This window comes from Tetrahymena thermophila (genome assembly GCF_000189635.1).
Source record: "Tetrahymena thermophila SB210 genomic scaffold scf_8254749, whole genome shotgun sequence".
NCBI lineage: Eukaryota > Ciliophora > Oligohymenophorea > Hymenostomatida > Tetrahymenidae > Tetrahymena > Tetrahymena thermophila.
This window is the reverse complement of record NW_002476509.1, coordinates 1-16049: the sequence shown is the minus strand read 5'-3', so window position 1 is coordinate 16049 and position 16049 is coordinate 1. Positions and strand designations below refer to the sequence as shown.

The 16049-nt window shown below is 22.7% G+C and overlaps 4 protein-coding genes across 4 annotated transcripts; 1 reads left to right on the top strand and 3 right to left on the bottom strand. All coding sequences in view use genetic code 6, as the record gives it.

The window, feature by feature from the left end:
- Nucleotides 1-595: 595 nt before the first annotated feature.
- TTHERM_01094810 (hypothetical protein) lies at nt 596-1402 on the bottom strand (the record flags this gene model as incomplete). Its single annotated transcript, XM_001010913.3, has 1 exon — nt 596-1402. Exon 1 carries the CDS (start codon nt 1319-1321, stop codon nt 596-598), a length of 726 nt encoding a protein of 241 aa, XP_001010913.2. The 5' UTR covers nt 1322-1402.
- Nucleotides 1403-2992: 1590 nt separating this feature from the next.
- On the top strand, nt 2993-7768 carry TTHERM_01094800 (hypothetical protein; the record flags this gene model as incomplete). Its single annotated transcript, XM_001010912.2, has 4 exons — nt 2993-3538; nt 3733-3840; nt 3902-7267; nt 7322-7768. 4 exons carry the CDS (start codon nt 2993-2995, stop codon nt 7766-7768), a joined length of 4467 nt encoding a protein of 1488 aa, XP_001010912.2.
- Nucleotides 7769-9039: 1271 nt separating this feature from the next.
- TTHERM_01094790 (ubiquitin carboxy-terminal hydrolase) lies at nt 9040-13767 on the bottom strand (the record flags this gene model as incomplete). The annotated part of the gene is made up of 17 exons (XM_001010911.3): nt 9040-9141; nt 9189-9259; nt 9318-9720; nt 9778-9897; nt 9960-10136; nt 10208-10373; nt 10420-10732; nt 10885-11023; nt 11081-11437; nt 11499-11705; nt 11759-12477; nt 12530-12767; nt 12824-13010; nt 13081-13152; nt 13214-13291; nt 13346-13461; nt 13519-13767. 17 exons carry the CDS (start codon nt 13765-13767, stop codon nt 9040-9042), a joined length of 3714 nt encoding a protein of 1237 aa, XP_001010911.1.
- Nucleotides 13768-14560: 793 nt separating this feature from the next.
- TTHERM_01094780 (cyclin-dependent kinase-like Serine/Threonine kinase family protein) lies at nt 14561-15958 on the bottom strand (the record flags this gene model as incomplete). The annotated part of the gene is made up of 5 exons (XM_001010910.2): nt 14561-14704; nt 14767-14923; nt 14977-15090; nt 15137-15609; nt 15674-15958. 5 exons carry the CDS (start codon nt 15956-15958, stop codon nt 14561-14563), a joined length of 1173 nt encoding a protein of 390 aa, XP_001010910.2.
- Nucleotides 15959-16049: the final 91 nt, after the last annotated feature.

Here is a 16049-nt window from a genome sequence, read left to right as displayed (position 1 = left end):
AATTATCTACACTCAAATACTCATAATATAACTTACTTATCTAAAAAAATTTTGAAGTCATTCAACTAATTTTGATTAAAATTCAAAATTAACACTTAAATAATCAATAAAAAGTAGAATAAATAAATCTATTTAAAGAGAGGTCAATAAAAGTGATGAAAAACAACTAGTAAATGTGGTCTGTTTTAAAGATTAAATTAAATCTTAAAAGAATTTGGTTGCTTTAAGACTTTTACTCACTATTTATTTTAAGTAATAAAAAGTTATGATGAATTTATTTCAATCCCTTTATATAAATAAAAATGCTTTTATATATGTGTCTTAAATCATATATCTAAGTTATTTATCTATCTATCTCTAAAGGTTATTAATTTTAAACAGTGTAAAATCTAATTAAAATGTTCAATAAGTTTCCTTCCATATTTAAAACATAATTTAAAAAACAATTTCTATAAAATTTAAACATTTTTGAATTAAATTCTAAATCATTACAGAAATTAAAAAATTTGACATATATAATTCACACTCTTTTAAGGTAAAAAATTAATTGTATATAAGATTAATTATTTCATATAAAAACTACATTTTAAAAAAGTCAATCTGAATAGTTTTATATAAACTTTATTGTGTCTTCTTCAAACTAATCTAACTTCTAAGCAATGCTTTTAGGGTTTATTTTTTATTCATACTCCAAAATATTATTGTAAGTATTTTATATTATGTTGGAATATCCAGTAATAATGTTGAGCTTTTATTAAGACTCTTTGATAATGTTTATCCAATCAACATACTCTTCGGGAATGATATTCAGCAATCCTAAAGCCTAGTATTTACTTTTTATTTTATCTATTTGAATTAAGTTAGATCTTTCAAAGCTATCTGCAAGCTCCTAAAACTTTTCAACAATCTTAGTATTGATAATTCTTTTTTCAATGATGATTTTGATTGTATCTTTCTCTATATCATTTACAATTTCTTATAAATCTTGAGATAGTATACTATTGAAATTATTTTGGTTTTTAATATTCTATTATTCATATTTTTCATACAATGATTTTATTAAGCTTTCAATTTATTGTTTCCTATCTTTAAATATAACACATGCATTATATGCATCAAATAATATTTCATTTATTAAATCTTAAGCTCCAAAATCTGGATCAGTCAATCCAAAGAAATCTTCATTAAGAAAGGAAGGTTAAACTTACATCTAATTCATATTATTATAAAAATAACCTCCTTATTGATACTGCTACTAGCTGTTAAAATTCTAACTATTTTAATTGGGATATATAATTTAATTTTAATATTAATTGTACATTTCTAATTATAACTAACTATATTCTTTTTATCGCTTATAAATATAGGTTGTCTCTTTATTTGTTTTTTTAATATATTTTTTACATTAATCAAATACTTTTCTTGTATTTCAAAATTTAGTCAGGTCAATATATAATTTTTTTCTTGCAAATAAAAGATATTCTAATAACTGTTCCTGAGCAATATTCAATCAAGAAATCATTTATTTGTCTAAAAAACAAATAAAAAAATATAAAGAAAATAATCTAAATTAAATATAAAACAAAACTTATAAATAATATTAAAATTAATAAAAAATTTTTTAAATTCTTGTATTAAAATTATAAAAATATTTAATTAAAATATTAAAATACTACTTAAATAAATTTCAATCAAAAGTCATTTCTAATTTAGAATAATAACTCTAATTATATCCAAATATAACATTAAATATTTTAAAATTATTTATTTGATTTTTAGTAAATAAAAATAAACTCTCAAGCAGTCTTTTATCTTAAAAAATCTTTTATGAAATATAGGATTAAAAAATAATAAAATCAAAAAAATAAACTTAAACTAGAATGATTTTCATATGTATTTAAGCTAAAATTAAATTTATTTATTTAATTTTGAATAAATAAGTTGTTAAAAATATAATAATAATAATTTCTTCATAAAAAATTTAAATGTAAATATTTTAATTTATTGAATTTATTTAATTTCATATTAAAATTTGATTTATAACTTTTTTGTTTGAATAGTTATATTTAAAAAACATAAGTTAAAGAATACTTAAGATGAATTTATTAATTGATATTTTTAATATCACCCTAATACTTAAAAAAATAAAATTAATAAACTTAACAAAATTTAAAATCTTAATTAATAAAAGCAAATAGTAAAATATGATTTAATATATTTAAAAGAAATAGATTATTTATAAAAAATATATTTATTTAGTATTTTTAGAGATTAATTTATGAGGATTTTATTATTTTTATATAGTCTGATTGAGTACTTGATAATTAAAAATTAATAAAAATTTTAATTTTATTAAAAAAATGCTTTGTTTATTTGAATAATAATCATATTTGGTAATGAAGAGTAGAATAAATGTAAATGTTATCTATTCTCTTTTTTTATGATTGAAATAGAAGAGTTTTTTTATAAAGCATAAAGAGAGATAGAAAATATTGTAGATAGATAGATAGTTAGTTAGATAGAAGAAGTTAATTAATTTTTTATTTAAAATTCTTTAATTGATTTACAAGAATAACAAAAAAAGAAAATGAATAGGATTACTCAAAAAAAGCAAAAAAAACTTGAATCTTAATTATGAATTTTATAATTCTTATAAATTTGAAAATATCTTGTTTTGAAAAATTAAATTAAAAAGATAATTGATTAATTAATTCTAATAGGAGATTGCTATATTTTTAATTTGATTATACTTACTTCAATTATAATATTAAATGCATAAACAATTAAATTAATTATCACTGCCCAATTTTTTTTTTTAATTTCTTAAAAAAAAATAAATCAATTAAATCTAAAATCTATTTATTAAGTCATATAACACCATTTAGATTTAGCTACAAGAAAATAACTCAAAAATAAGTATATAGCTAACTTAGTACATTTTATAAATTAGTAGTCATAGTGAAGAAGCTTTAACCATAGAAAACTAGCAGAAATGGGAAATAAGTAGTAAAAATAATAGAAAATAAAGGAAATTTCTTAGCAAGCTTAAATTGTCAACTAAATGAAAGATGCTTAAAGAAGCAAAAGCGCTGACCCATATTTGAAGGTTCCATCAAGCAATAACTCTGTTTATGGAGTTAAAGTAACTCCAACAATTGATCCAATAAAATAAATGTAAAGAAGTTAAATGAATAGCTCTAATATGCTCAACTAGAGTTAATTAAATAGATCTGCAATCACTCCTCCACCCAGAATGGGTTAGTCTAAATATGGAGCAACTAACGATAATATCAGATTATAAGACCAAATAGTAGGTTAACCTCTTTAGCAATAAGGAGCAGATCCAAATAGAAGCTATGTTTTATCTGTTGCAGATAGAGCAAATATAAACAGGCAGTATAAAAGCGCTATGATTAATTAAAATAACTCTAGATTAGATATCTCAATGAGAGTAGACTAAAAGAGAAGTGTAAGTCCTAATAAATTATTTCCACCAAAAGAAGAGGTTTAAATGATGTTGTCAAATATAAGAAAGAAGGTAAAATATGCAAAATTATTTATTTAATCTTTATTTTTCATTATAAAAAAATGATAAAAACGAATAGTTTTTATTTTAATTTTAAATTTAAATGTATGAAAAAAAAAATTTTAAGCCAATTTAAATTTATTTACGAAGAAATATTTATTATCTGAAATATATAACTTTATAATATTTTATGTCTGATTAAACAGGAAATTATGCAAACAAGAGAAAAAGAATACACTCTTAAGAAGATGCACCAAGTTAAAAAGGCAATTTAGTTTGTACAGAATTATGCAAATGCAGTTAACTTTTTTGATGTAAAGATTTAAAATATTTTTTAATGAATGAATTAATTTCTAAATAATTTGTTATTTATAGGTTGAGTCTCAACTGAATTCATAAGCGAATATGCTTTTAAATCTAAACAATTATGAGACATTCATTCTTTTAAGAAATGAATCATAAAATGAATTGCAGAAAATGGCTAAAGAAGGTGAAAACAATTAAGATAAATTAAACGAAAAATAAAAATTATATGAAAGATCAGTTTAAATTATTAAAATTATGGATTAGCTTAAGAAAGACGAATTTTTTTATCAGAGCTAGATAGACTACACAGGTTTAATTAAAGAAAAAGAATAGGTAAGAAATAGAGAATAATCTTTAGAAAATATCCTCAAACAGGATATCAGTTCCTTAAGCCAAACACAGTATGGAGAACATAAAAAACAAAACTCTCACCCAAATTTATAGTTAAAAGAAATGCTTGCTGAAGTAGAGCCTATCTAAAAAGAAAGTAATAAAAGGCTCAATTCATAATAGAGTTAGCTTTCAAATAACATTATTAGCAACAATAATAACAGTACCAATAATAATTTAAATAAAATTATCTAAAATACTGACTCTGAGTATCAAAACTCTTTTAAATCTAGTACATAAAAAGACAAATAATTTGGTATTTAATCTTCTTAAAAAAATATTTAGTAAAAACATTAATCTAATTAAAACTCTGTTTCTAATTTTTAGTAATAGCCATAAGATGGCAATAAATCCTCTGTAAAGCAGTTATCTCAACAATAACAATAGTTGTAATCGCAATTAAAAAATAATTCATCAGCATAATTGCAAGATTAACTACGCTAAAAAGAATATGCTTTTTAATTAAGCTCTAATTTAATTAATAACCCTATGGCTAGCACAATTAAAATAAATTCTCAAGAAGCTAACTCATAAAATAAAAATACCTCCCTGCATAATTTAGCCAGTAACGGATCTACTTCAGTTGCCATTTAGCAAGCTTAATCTAACCTAAGCCAAAATAGTTATTATCCTTAAAGCCAATAAAATGCCAAACCTAACTCTGTAACAGAAAATATAAACTAATAAATGCAGTAATCTATTAATTAAGGTTTACCCCATTTTAGCTAACTTTAATAACCTCAGTTTGAATAGAATAGGAACAATAATTTCTAAGAATAAAATCTTCCATAATTTAGTAATCCAGTGAGCAATAATACTTCTCCTGATGTAGAAAATAGATATTAAAATTAAAATCAATTTTACACTACTTAAAATAATACAAATGCTTTTAAGTCAGAATAAATTAGACCATCTTCTGCTAATACCAACTAGTAAATGAGATTTTAATCTGCTAATAACTAATTTTAGTAGGAATAAAATTTCAATCAATAGTAACTTTATTAACAGGATTAATAAAATCCTGCTGCTGATAGCGAATACAAATCATAAAGGAAATAATGGTTCAACTCAAATGAAAATAATTAAATTAATTAAGTAAACTTAATTGAAGAAACAGGTAAATTCTAAAACAACTCAACAAGAAATTAATTTGGTTAAAATTTCACCTCTTATAATAACTAAAATATGCAAGGTATAATACCTCACAGCTAAAGCTCAGTTTAACTTTCAAATCCTTAATTTAATCAAAACTAATTTGAAAATAAAAGCAATAATTTTAATCAATATTAATAGTAATAATAAGAGGATCAAAACTACCAAGTAAATATTATCCCAGCAAATCCGAGAAGTTTAACCCCTAATAGTTAATAAGTATTCGCATCTGATTTAACAAATTAAATTAATTTATAAAATTTTTAATAGCAGCAATAATAACCCAACATTTCTTAGATAAACGTCTAACCAGCAACCACAAGAAATATCAGAAAAGAAATTGAAGTAGCTCTAGCAAATAAACAAAGAAGAGCCTCTCTCTAACATTCAGAAATCTAAACTATGAAGAATTCTATGAATACTAACCAACCTATGAAGGAATCTTACATTACGAACATGGATGGTACTCATTTATTACCTTACTAACAAAATTACTAGACTTAAAATTATGAAAATGAAGAAGATTACTAACTTTAAGTTCCACAAAATACCTCACAAGTAAACGAATCTTACCTCTCTAAGAATAATGTTAATGTTTATATTGGCAAAGAGCGTCTCTAGAAAAAGGGTAATGATATTCAGGTCTACCGTAACGTTAAATTAAATAAAGTTAAAGCTGGCTAATAAAACAATATTACATAACATAATACAAGTACTAATGCTTTAAACAGAAAAGGTTCTAAAATAATTCAAATAAATAAATAAAACAATATAACATCTATGAAAAATAGTGGCGCAAGCAATAACAACAATAATTACTTGCAACAGCATCTCAATAAAGTTGCAAGCTAAAAGTAAATTTACAAACCTCTGAATGCTTCTTCATCGCAAAATGTAGTTTAAGATTAATTCCACATGATTATGAACTAATAATAACTCCAAGAATAAAATCTTTTTAACAATATGTCTGCAATAAATTATCCCAATAACGCAAACAATTAAAATCATGAGAATAGCTTTTTAAGTAATAACAGCAATATCCTCTTAAATGATTAGTCACTTTTAGAAAATTATCATATTTCTAAAATGCACTAGTGTGATGCTAACCATGAGCATGAAAGATTCAAAACTCCTAAGAAATATTAAAATATAGAATCCCATTACAGTCCTAACAATCTGTAATTTTACCTAAACAAGGATCACAAAAGTTACTCCAACAATTAAAAATGGGTATAAGAAAAAACAATCGTAGATAAAACAAATAATGCAGGTGCTCGTACTTTCTGGGACAGAAAACCTGATTCTGAAATAAGGACACAAACAAAAAACTAATAAATAACTTAAAAACTTACTAATTAGACAAAATAATTAGAAACTGGAATGAAAGACATGTAAAAATCGATAGCCCTTTATAAATCTAACAATGAAAAAATCTATAAATCGACTATTGAAATACCAACTTTACCTACAAATCAAATTTAAGAGAGTCCAAAAAAACAATACCATCTTAAATATGATATTAAGAATAATTAAAGCGATAAAAATCAAAGCGAACAAATGAATCGCATATTTGTTTAGCACTTATAATAATAAGCCAACAATGGGTCTTTAAGCGATAGATCTCATTATACTTAAATATACCCAAGAGAATTTGATACAATTAAAAACATTTAATTGAGAGATTAGAACTTATAAAATATACACAAAGAAGTTTACGATCTCAGCAATCGTGTATAAAATGGACTTAAAAATTAAAATAACTTCAATCACATAAAGTCATCCAACAACCTTTCTGAAAACAATGATGACAATAAAAATAAAGTAGTTTATTAAACACTAGGTGTTCCTACATCTAATAACGCCTTTTATTAGCCTAATTGGGTCTAAATTAATGTAAATTATTTAAATTTATTTAAAGTTGAAATTAATTTTTATTATAACAAATAGAAAAGCATCCCTTCCAAGAGTCACAACCATAGCTAAGACGAATATCAAAATCCTGGATACAGAGAAGATGAGCAAATTATTAACCATATCTCCAAACATGAATCTCCAGAAATTCAAAAACAACAAAATACCTCTATCTCATAATTCTAAAAGTAAAGACAACAATTTTACTAGCAAAGAGAAATTTAAAATCAAAATTCTCACTCTGAAAGTTATTATCATTAAATACCATAGTCCTAACAAGGTTCAGATTAAAAGTAATATTCGATATCAGAACAAAGAATCCCAGCCTAACCATCAAGAAATTATACATAGTAACAAGCATTAAACCAATCAAATCAGATGACTATGATCCATAAATATGGACCTGATAATAGTCAATATCAATTTAATTAAGGAGAATAATCAGCTGAAGTAGATTCAATAAAAAAAGAATTGCTTGTGTGAAAATCTAAAAAGCTGAACCAATTAATAACATATTTTTATGAAAAGTAAAGTAATCAATTATATAAAATAATATATCTTTCTGTATTTATATAAAAATTAATTAATTCAATTCTTAAATTATTTATGAAAATATCAAATAAAAAAATTATTGGATTCAAATAGTTTTAACTTATTTTAATTATATTCTTTAAAATTAAAAAAAAATAAATTTTATTATTGAACCTAAATAAAATTTTGCATTTATTTTGTCATTATTTTTCGTATTTATTATTTTTGTTAAAATTAAATAAAATTTTTTATAATTGCTGAATGAATTTTCATTTAAAAAAAAAAATGAATAAATGAAAGAATGAATGATAAATACATGTGATAGAAATATCAAAATTTATAAAAATTAAACTAGATTTAACAATTTACAAGAAAGTAAATAAATAAATTAAATTAAATAATGAAATTCTATTTTTTTTAATATTTTTATTAAAAAATTGCATTAATTTATTTGATTTTAAGTAAATATGAAAAAATACATTTTTAAATATGTAAATAAATTATATTTGTAGGTTCATTATCAAAATATAAAATTTAAAAAAAATAGATTTCATTCAATAATTTATGATAACTTTAATCTCTTTAATTTTATCAAAAAATTAAATTTTTGTTTTTCTTTAATATTTTTAATAGTTTTGTTAAAAAAAATTTAAATCAATAAATTTTTTTATTAATTTTATTTTTTGATTTTAATTAAACAAAAAATAAATAGGTGAAAATATAAATCAATAATAAATAGTCAATGTTTGATAAAAATATTTAATTTTTTAAAAGTTGAAATTAATTTAATAATTTACAAGAAAGAAATCCTGAAATTAATTAAGTGATGAAATTTTATTTTTAAATTATTCTTTAATACTTTTGTTAAAAAAAAATTAAATTAATTTATTTCATTTTAAGTTTATGAAAAAAATACACAAATGAAATATTTATCAATTATAAAAAACAATTTATGGTAAAAAATATTTAATTAAATAATATCCAAGAAGAATAATTTAGAATTAATTTGAGAAATATCTATTTTGATTTTTTTTCTTCATAATTTTATAATTCAAAAAACCAAGAATATATTAACCAGATTTATTCTATTTTCTAATGTTTTTGATAAATCATTATAATATTTGTCTCATATATATATATATAATATATATACTTAGCCTTAATAATTAAAAATACAATTTTAATAGTAGTAAAATTTTTTATTTATTTTTAGTTTATTTAATTCAAAAATCTAAGTTAATTGTAAATCCATGCTATTCCTGTTTGCTTTTACTTGTAGAAATTTATCTTTTCTATCTTTTTTCTTCTTCAAACCATAATTTCATCTAATTCAAAATAATTTTTATTAATGTATCAATAAATCTAAAATTACTTTTTAATCATTTTCAGTTTGGTAGTCATCATTTTCTTCTTTTTCTTCAAGTAAAACATACCCAATAATGTCTTTATTACATAAATATAATTAATAAAATCATTTCTATGTTATAATATTATTTTATACCTCCATCTTTTAGTAAATAAGGAGCCTTTTTCAAGTTTTATTCTACATCTGACTATTTATCATCCTTTTTCTATTCGCTTTATTCTTATTTTTTACCATCTTTGTTTTTTTTATGAGATTTTTAATCTTATTTCTTTTTTGTTTCTTTAAGATTATCATATTCTTTGTTTGAAATCACTTTCCAGCAGAACTCATATGGGAAATATTTAACTATTTCAAATTAATTCATATCGGCTAATCCAAGACTAGTTCCTATTTATTGTTTGAGTTCATCAACTGTTGGCTTTTTAGAGCTTTTGTATATAAATTCTGTATTTCCTTCATATGTCTTTGCTTTACAATTTCTTTTTCTCAAAATCAAAGAAAGATCATCTTCCTCTAAATTATCTGGTTTCGAAAGTTACTGCATAATGAAATAAAATTTAATAACTCAAAATAAATTTGAAAGAGTTGAAATTACTTAAACAGCAATATTATTTGTTGAATAGTTATATCCTGATATCTTCTTGTCATTCTTTCTATAGATTTATCCAAAAAGACCATCTTTTCTCATATCTCTTACTCTTAAACATGCAGTATTCTATAAAATTATTTAGTAAATAAATAAAAATAAATTAATTCTCCTATTTTATTATAATGTACATTTTCGCCTGATTCCTTATTCAAATTCAGGAAATATGGCATGGCTAAGATAGTATTTTTGAGATCCTAAATAAGCTCATCTTTTTTAATTTTAAGGTCTCCAACATATTTTGTGTCTTCAGAGCTACCATTAATGGTATGATAAATGCTGAATTTTTCAAATTCTTTATCTATTGGCTTTTATAAAATTAAAATAAAATGTAGAGAGATTAATAAGTAAATAAATAAATAAATAGAATAGAATATACGCTTTCATTATCTCTTAAAACGAGTACTTCTTACTGTTTAAAGTTCATATTTCTGATGAGCTAGTTTTCATTTGTTATCAATTAAATAGGCTCTTCCATCCAATCAGTCTTGTAAAGCTTGTGCTATTCAGGATCCAACTTAAGAGTTGTGCAAGCTTAGCATTTTCTTTTAAAAAAATAAATACTATATTTAAATTATTAATTTAAAATACAGCTAATGAAGAGATTAATCATCTTAAATAAGAACTTCTATCATATTTTAAGTTTCTGCAACTTTATGTTTAGATGAGTTCTTTATTTTTATAGGAATATTTCCCGAAACAGGTATCTCGCCTCTTTCTAAAAGAAGTCTGGTACCTCCTTCTTAGAATCCAAGTTCTTCAAGTGATTTAGAATATTCATCCTTGAAGTAAATCTATTTATTTTCTAAATTTCTAAGTCTTCTCAAAGAAGTTTACTCAATAGAAAATTTTTCTTTAATAAAAGCAAGGAGTTTCTACAAATCTAACTACTTGTAATCAATGACTATTTATTTAAAAAAAAAAAAATCAGAATTTGAAGCTTGTTATTTAACTTTTAAAATTAAATTGAATAACTGTTTGTTTTATTTTTATTTTTTTAAAATTTATCACCTTTTTAAAATAAAAAAATAATTTATTTAATGATGAAAATATTACAAAATCTTTTAACTCCAGGTTCATCAGAGTTTTCTACTAAGATGGAGACAAGTCCTTAAAGTTAGGCTTATTGATATTCAGAGAGTTATGCAGTTTTACCTTATTGGCTAGGATTTTATTGATTTTCCTATTAATGGCTCTGTGAAAAAAAAAATTTAATATAAAAACAAAGATAAATAAAATGAAATATTAATACATGATCTATTTGCTTGATGATAATGTCGTAATCGTTTTATATTTTTAATTAATTTAGGGTCATTTCTTCTTTTTCTAAGGAATCGTTAATATGTTATAAATCTTCGTTTTAAAGGTATTATTCATTTTCAGGTATGTTAGTTAACTCTTACATTTATATTTTCAAATCAATCAATTTATCTTGGCTAAATGCTAGAATGCTAAAAGATTTTCCTGGGCATATTATATTAAGCTTCAAGGGTATTTGATCTTATCCAATATGAGGTTTCAGTCTGTCTAGAATTTCTTAATGCTTAGATTTATCGTAGTATACCCAACATGAAAAATGACTAACTTCAGCTTATTCTAGAGTTTAATCCTAAAAATTTTATATTATTAATGTTTGTGAAATTTAAAAAAATAATAATAGCAATAATTACTGAATTAGAAACATCTATCAGTCTAACAGTTTAAACGTATTTATTTGGATGCTCATAGAGTTCTAGGATAGCTAAATTTTCAAGACTAATTTAAGTTGTTTCAGAAATATTTTAGATTAACTGCTTAAAAGTGCAATCTGTTTTTATTCTTAAAAGCTAAGAGCTTTTTTCAAAGTCATATCCATTGATGTAAGTATATGAAATATCCTTTAATTAGTTCAAAAAACCTTTTAAAAAATGGATTAAATGTATTTATTTACTTAGAAAACTGCATGAGAATCAACATAGACTTCGATGTGTCTCGAAGCTTCTTCATAAATTTATCTCTCCTATTATAATTTTTAGTTTTCTTCTTAAATCAGCTTTTCTATGTATTTAGGGAGACTTGGATTTGGAATATTTTTAGCAAGAGTTTTTTTTCTGTAAATCAAAATATAAGCATTTTCACTTCCAGAACCACCATACTACTTTTACAATCTGTTTACATTGATGGACTTTACTTATGAGTCGTTAAAGTTATACCAATTTTTAGCAAGATCACTATTTGTGAACATTCTAGGGAAATCTTAATCATCAAATTCATATTCCTCTGCTACAAAATTTTTTTTCTTTTCATTTTACTTTTCTTCATTTTGCTTTTTTTTATCATTTTTAATAGGCTAACTTTTCTAATTTTACTGCTTTTTTTATTATTTTTGCTTCTTTTTAAGATCTTTCTTTTCTTAAGCACTCAAATTTGACTCATCTACATCTTATAATTCTTCATCTTAATCCTTCTTTTGTTATTCTTGCTATTCAATCTATTTTTACTGCTTAATCTGCTCTTCTTTCTATTTTTTCTCTAGCTCCTCCTATTGCTACTATTCTAACTTTTCCTTTTATTCTTACTCTCTTTTCTCTCTTTCTTAACTGTACTGCTTCATTTTTTCTTCCCAATTTCCTTCTCCTAAGAAGTCTCTGATATATGTATGGTAGTGACCTACAAAATTTTTTATTTTAAATAACAATTTGAATATATTGAATTAAAATACCTCCATGAGCACTTCCTCTGTGAATAAGAACAGTAAACAGCTCGTAATTGTATTCATCACTGCTGTCATCAATGTCAGAGTTTTCAAGAAATGGAGCTATGTTAAACTCTAGCCCAAATTCATATTTTTAATTTAACTTAACTCTTTCAAGTTTATCATAATCAAAAGTAAATCTATTCAAACTCAAAGTTAAAATATCTGGAAACTTTCTTATTTTTTAGCCTTTAAGAGTATCACACTAAGAAAATTTTTTTAAAAATGAGTTATAAATACATAAAAAATTTTATATTTTACCTTCTTGTTGCATATTTCACAAAACAATTAGTTGCTTTCATTAAGCAACTCTGGGGTGATAAAAGCCATAAAACTTTCTTCAACACAAGAAATATTTTCTACTTAAAGCATTAAGTCGTAAAAGTTTTCTTCTCTTTCTCTTGGAACTTAGCATTCAGTGCATGTTATATGATTGACAATAGTTCCTCTACATTTAATATAAAGTTTCAATAAAACTAAAAAATTTACTCTAAAAATATGTGATTTAAATAAATTACTTATAAAAAGAGGTAGGATCTATTTAAACAGCAGTTCCAAATAAGGCTCTTTCTAATACATCGAATATAACTCTAAATATTGATTATTATTTAATTTTAACTACATTTTTCTATATTGTAATTTTATTTCTACCTATTGGCTTCCTAAATATCTTATTGCTAGAAACTTTAATTTGCTTCCCATCCAAAGCTAGAAGTCAACTCCTCAGTACTATTAAATATTTTATATTAAATTATTAATTCAAAAAGCTAGCTGCTATTTTACCTGATGCTTGATATATCTAAACTTTGCATTTAACCAAATAGCTTTTAAAATCCTAACAATAATTTTTATTTGCTTTGCGAATCAACAAAACCACTTTTTTTGCTAATGTCTTCATCCTAATCAGTTAAATAAAAAAATATTTTACCATATTTTTATTTCTAAAATGATTTTACACATAAAGGTAACTAATAGATCGCATTTCTAAATTCTGGAGACATAAACAACGATTGAATTAAGCTATTTAAATAACAAGTTGCTCCTTGGTTTTTCAATCCTACAAATCCGTTTTCTTCTCTTCTAAGTTAAGGTAACTCCATAAAACTAGCGCAATTTTTAGGTCTTCTTTATTAGACATTCAAAATCTATGCATTTGAAACACCTCCGAGGATATCCTCAGGAGTATCAAACATATCGCCAAGCATTTATAATTATTTTTTTTATTTTGAATATTAGTATCTATTTAATCAAAAAATTGTAAATATACAAACAATAATTAATTGTATTTTTCTGAATTAAATTTTTGATAGAAAAGTTATTTATAAGTAAAATCAATTATTTTTTATTTTGAGTATCCTAAATAGCCATCAAGAAGATATTAATTTAATAGCTTCTTTTCATATAAAAATCATTAATAAGGAGTTATCAGAAAGTGTCTTCATCTCCTTCTGATAATAACTTTATAAACTAATTCTTTTGCTTAATAAATATAGAATATATTAATTCTTAAAACGAGATTAAAAATCTATATCATTGATGTAGCTTTCTCATTTAATAAAAACCAAAGATCTATTTTCTAAATCAGATCAAAGTTTTTTCACCTAAAAACAAACATACATAACCATTTCAAAACTAAATTAATTTTTAGTAAAATGATATTTATATTAAATTTTTATAATTCTTAATAGATCTAAATTATTTACAATAAATTTGTGCTCAAATAAATTTATTTAAATTTTAAAATATTAATAATTAATAATTTTATTTTAAATAAATAAATAAAATTTTTTGGCGAAAAGAATCTTTTTAAATAGTTATTTAAGTTAAACATATGATTTATCATAGATTATTTTTCAAAATATTTACAATTTAATTTTGGAATACAATCAAGCACTAATAATTTTGAATAAAGCTATACAATAGATGATCGATGTCATAGTAGCAACATTAATTATATTTTTATATTTTATTTTAATTTATTAAATAACTTTTTTATTTTCATTTTTTACGCTCTTAGGCTTCTTAGTTTTTTTTGGCATAATAGTTTAATCTTTCCAAAATTTTTATTTATCCTGGCAGTGTAGGCTTTGGATTTTCACTAAAATAAGGATGAGACATAGCCTTTTCAGCTGAAATTCTTTTCTATAATTTCATAAAATAAGTTAAATTATTAGTAAGGAGAAAATAATAATTTAATTGAATACTTTTGGATCCCAAGCAAGCATTTTTTAAAGAAGCTTTAGGCAATTTTCTGAGCATTTAAGTTACTTTTACAAGTTATTTGTTTTAAATCCAGAAAATTTTTCAAGCTCTTTTCTTACTTCTTTTTTAACTTGTGAATAATATTCGTTCCACTCATACCTTAATTCAAAAATCAAATAATTAATACAAATTAAGCATCTTTTATTATTTACCTTGTTGGATAGCCAATTAATTCACAAATAAGTTAAAACTACTTCATTTCTGTATCTCCAGGGAATATTGGTTATCCTTTATTTAATAACTCTGCTAATACACAGCCAACAGACCTATTAAATTTAATATAATTTCTTTAAATTTAGATATTAAATTTACCATATATCTATTGAAGTAGTGTATTATTCCATTTCTAATAATAATTCTGGTGATCTGTACCACAAAGTTACAACTTTTGGTGTGTATGGCTTGTTTGGTTTATTATATTCCCTAGCTAGACCAAAATCAGCAATTTTGACCACACCTTTGTCATTGATAAGAACATTTGATAATTTAATGTCTCTATGCATTTAATACTATTTATGCATGTGTTAAACTCCATTCAGTAGCTATAAAATGATGCATTTTATTTCAGATTCAGAGAAATATTCTCTTTCTTAGTCCATTCTAAAAATAAGATTTGCAATATCCATTTAGCAATACTCAAAAATTAAGAATATGCTATTTTAATTTTAACCTACGACTACTTCTTTAAACTATACAATATTAGGATGGTTTTGTAATTCACTTAGAAGTTTAATTTCTCTCACAGAAGTAACAGGAAAACCTTCTCGCTCATCATGGATTTTCACCTTTTAATTGTATAAAATAAATTTTAAAATCATTTCTTGATTCATGATAATTTTACGTCTTTACTTGCTTGACTGCAACTATTTCATTATTTTTTTTATCTTAGGCTTTGTACACTTTACCAAAAGTTCCTTCTCCTAATTAATGAATTTGAGTGAACTCACCTATAAATCTGCATTACCCAAACAAGCTCTGTTCTAAAAGTTTCTTTTTATCTTCTTCTTGCTCCATTTGATATAATTATGTTATTTATTTAATAATTTTTGATAAAAATTGAATTAAAAATAATTAACTTAACTATTTATGAAATAAATTGTTAGTAGATATCTCAATTTTAGACACAATATGCATTTTTTATATAATTTGAAAGTAGAATAAAAATTAATCAATTTATTTATCAATTAATTTAATTGGGGTTGGGGTTGGGGTTGGGGTTGGGGTT